The sequence below is a fragment of the Zonotrichia albicollis genome, chromosome 1, assembly GCF_047830755.1.
Source record: "Zonotrichia albicollis isolate bZonAlb1 chromosome 1, bZonAlb1.hap1, whole genome shotgun sequence".
Lineage (NCBI taxonomy): Eukaryota > Metazoa > Chordata > Aves > Passeriformes > Passerellidae > Zonotrichia > Zonotrichia albicollis.
In genome coordinates, this window is record NC_133819.1 from 155,950,366 (window position 1) to 155,952,321 (window position 1,956).

Genomic DNA, 1,956 nt, shown 5'->3' on the forward strand with positions numbered 1-1,956 from the left:
GTCCTCCAGTGTTCCACCCTCATCCCTGTAGCCTCTCCACTCTATGGCCCCCCTGGCGCAGACCCTGGCACTGCTGGCAATGACCATGGCCACCACAGCTGTCAAGGTGGTAACCCTGGACATGGCCCAGGACTCCTTCGATGACCAGTACCGGGAGTGTGGTCCTGTCATGACTGAGGCGTTGTCAGCTCTCAACCGTTCCGACTTTGATCAGAACCCTTTCTTTGCCCAGGCCTGGCCTAAGGCCAGAGCCAAGTGGCAGAGTCTGGGGTCCCCTGTGTCCCCTCTGTCGTCCCCAGCCCAGGCCATCGCCTTCATGGCCTACACGATGAATGAGCTGTACAAGAAATTCAACGCAGCCGTGCGTGTAGCTGGGCGCTCCCGCCAGGAATACCAGGACAAGTTCCACTTCAAAACACTGCATTTCCTGCTGACCCAGGCCCTGAAGACACTGAGGGTCACTCAGGGACCGCAGTGTCACAACGTGTACCGGGGGGTGCATGGGGTCAGGTTCAAGGCAGAGCCCGGTGACATTGTCCGATTCGGTCAATTCACATCGGCGTCACAGAGTCAAGAAACCTCCCAGCAATTCGGGATGGACACGAGGTTCCAGGTGCACACGTGCTACGGTGCAGAAATCCGGGAATTCTCCAACTATCCTGGTGAGAAGGAAGTGCTGATCCCACCCTTTGAGACCTTCAAGGTCGTCAAAGTCAGCCAGGAAGGGGACAGTGCATGGATCCAGCTCTGGTCCAACGGGACCTTCAGCAAATACAACTGCGAGTGGCTGCAAGGTGACGTCACAGGTGACAGCCCGGGGCAATGGGGACACACACTGTGGCTATGGGGACACCATGATAAGGCACAGGGACAATGACACCCCCTGGGGGTTGGGGGACAGCAACACTCAGTGGAGGGGAGACTCCGTATACACAGCGGACACTCATGATAGGGCACAGAGGGTGGGGAAAATCACTGAGCATTTGGGGACAGGGACAGCCCGTGCTGGGGACACCAAGTTTGAGGACACGAATGTGGACATGGGGACAGGAATGCCCATGACAGTTCACAGGGATGGGGACTCCCACTTCTGGGGGGGAACACAGACTGGGACACCTCTGCCATGGGACAACAGAGACAGGGAAGAGATAAGGACCCCCTGTGCCTACCCAGTCCCCCTCTGCCACATCCCTGTGGGGATGGGCCCTGTGTGCTGGATGTGAGTGGGTCACAGACACTCCCTGGCACTCCCTGAACCTCTGTCCCCCCTATGGCACCTCTGACTCCTCCTGACCCCTGTCACTGCTAAGCCCACCATGACACCCCCAACCTCCCTGGCCTCTGTACCCCGCCATGCCCCCCACAACACCCTGTCACCTGTTAATTCATGGCCCCATCTCACCAGTCGCCCCTAACACCCCATTATGTCCATCCCCATCCCCCTCCCTCCCCACATGGTCCCCCTGACCCCTCTCTCTGTCCCCCAGGTGGAAGCATCCCCAGGGCCCCTTTCCATGTCAGCGGACTCCTCCTGGCCACCACAGCTCTTGCAGTGGCAACAGGGATCCTCTGAGCCATGAGGCCACAAAGGTCACTGTCTTCACTGTGGTCACTGTGGCTACCAACGTCACTGTTGTCACTGTGGCCACCACAATCACCAAAGCCACCAGGATGACCAGAGAAACGAGACCACCAAGGCTACCAAGGCCACCATGGTCACCACTGCCACGATGGCCTTGGCCTTGGCAGCTACTGTCACCATGAGCTAACTCCAGCCATCACAGGTGCTCTGGACACCATGGTCTGTATGACCACCAAGGCCGCTGTGAACACCAAGACTCCCTGACCCACCAGAGCCACTCTGACCACTGCGCACATCAGGGCCATTGTGCAAAGGAATTCTATTAAAAATTTCTATCAAAAGAGTTTCATTAAATAATTCTGTCAAAGCCAGCA

The 1,956-nt window shown here is 57.6% G+C and overlaps 1 protein-coding gene across 2 annotated transcripts; it reads left to right on the forward strand.

Annotated features, from left to right (window-relative positions):
• LOC102064559 (erythroblast NAD(P)(+)--arginine ADP-ribosyltransferase-like) lies at window positions 1-1,956 on the forward strand. 2 transcript variants are annotated; one of them, XM_074529266.1, is made up of 2 exons: window positions 1-806; window positions 1,488-1,956. In XM_074529266.1, the coding sequence occupies exons 1-2, from the start codon at window positions 44-46 to the stop codon at window positions 1,571-1,573; spliced, it is 849 nt and encodes a 282-aa protein (XP_074385367.1). In that variant the 5' UTR covers window positions 1-43; the 3' UTR covers window positions 1,574-1,956. The 2 variants fall into 2 exon arrangements, with proteins under 2 accessions (XP_074385367.1, XP_074385377.1); XM_074529276.1 differs by having other exon boundaries at window positions 1-794.